The following is a 1484-nucleotide window of genomic DNA, read 5'->3' as shown; positions in this document are numbered from 1 at the left end:
GCCTCGGAGCTGGAAATGGGGCTGGGGGGGCGGGGTAGGGGCTCCTGCAGCACCGCTCACCCAGCACCAGCCCCGGTACCCGCGGGCACTGCCCCATCACTCACGATGATCACGCGGCACACGTGCCCGCGGCACAGCTCTGAGTAGGACGCGTAGTGCATGTAGGCCACCCAGCTGCCCACGAAGATGCCCAGCCACAGCACCAGCAGGTACTTCACCTTGATGCCCGGGAGGCGGCTCTGCAAGGACAAGAAAACGCTGGTGAAGGCTGGGGCTGTGCCCAGGTCGTTGTCAGCCGGACAAGGACAACAACTTCCTTGTTGTACAACCCAACCTGAGCTCTGGTGAAACCTTCAGCCTATTTTATATAGATTCACCAGTCTATTATGCAACTCCTGCTGCAAGTAGGTCATTTAAAATTCCCTAAAAGCAGGGAGATTACAGCGGTGGGCTGCAGGGAGCTGGATGCTGTGCATCCCTCGGCAGGGGTCGTGTGCTCCTGCTCTGCTGCCAGTGCAAGAGCAGAGCCTGCTGCCTCTGCATCCGTGGGTGCAAGAGGCTCTGCTCCTCCTGGGTACCCTTCCCAGTGGTTCCCCCTTTTAACAGCCCCATGGACACGGGAGGCAGCCAGCAGCAGCATGGGAGCAATGGGTGAGGAACCTGCAGTGCCTGGCGCTGCTCTATGCAAACAACATGAGGCTCCCAGGGGGGTTTGGGTGCTGCCGTCTGCCCTCCTGCAGCACAGGGTGTTTACCTGACCCATGCAACATGGCACAGAGCCCTGGCAGTTACTAAGGGCAGGGAATGAATCCTTGCATCAAGCACCCCATTCCCTCTGGTTTCAACAGCTAATTCCTGCTTCAAGAGAGCCCTTGGCCAGAGGCTACCTCCAAACCTCTCTCCTGGCACTGCGTCAGTGGTGAGAACACGACCTGCTGCTGGGATAGGGCTGGATCTAACACCATTACAACCTGCCAGGGATCCCTGCTTGGTCTTGCAGCCCAAAACTGCTCCCACCTCCAAAATGCCTCATCCCTGCCCCTTGCCGAGCGCTGTGAGAGCTCTGCCCTGCAGCAGTACCCGGTGGTGGTGGAGCCTCCTGCCCTCCTGCCACAGCAGCTCGGGGTGAAAGCAGGCAGGTCTGCTCGGGATTGTTCATTGCAAATGCATGTTAATTGCAAAGTGTGAAGCAGGCCACGATGCCCGGTTTGCCATCGGGCCGTGGCACTGGTGACAAAGGCCTGGTGAAGAGAACCCGACCACAGCAAGGACTTGGCAGAGACGAAGGGTGGGCGGCTGCTCCTGTGAGCCAAAAACCAGCACATGTGGTTTTCCAGAGGTCCATGAACTCGGACATAGACCACTGGGACCTGTGAGACCCCCCCAGTGCAGCAGCCCCCCTAAAACTGCCCAGTGGTGGGTACATGACCCACTGCTCTGGGAACAGGAGGCTGTTTCATGGTGGGCCTCACTGGTGGGGATGC

General features: G+C 59.2%; 1 protein-coding gene across 1 annotated transcript in view; it reads right to left on the bottom strand.

Annotated features, from left to right (window-relative positions):
* FAM69B (family with sequence similarity 69, member B) overlaps nt 1-239 on the bottom strand; it is a gene marked incomplete at its 5' end in the record, with an annotated part of 3294 nt that extends 3055 nt beyond the window's left edge. Inside the window, one exon of the mRNA XM_010012138.1 lies at nt 105-239. Coding sequence (XP_010010440.1) covers nt 105-239 — 135 coding nt within the window. The remainder of the gene's footprint in view (nt 1-104) is intronic.
* Nucleotides 240-1484: the final 1245 nt, after the last annotated feature.

This window comes from Nestor notabilis, unplaced genomic scaffold, assembly GCF_000696875.1.
Source record: "Nestor notabilis isolate BGI_N333 unplaced genomic scaffold, ASM69687v1 scaffold16113, whole genome shotgun sequence".
NCBI classification, from domain to species: Eukaryota; Metazoa; Chordata; class Aves; order Psittaciformes; family Psittacidae; genus Nestor; species Nestor notabilis.
The sequence above is the reverse complement of the archived record's forward strand: the minus strand, read 5'-3'. Positions and strand labels throughout refer to the sequence as shown.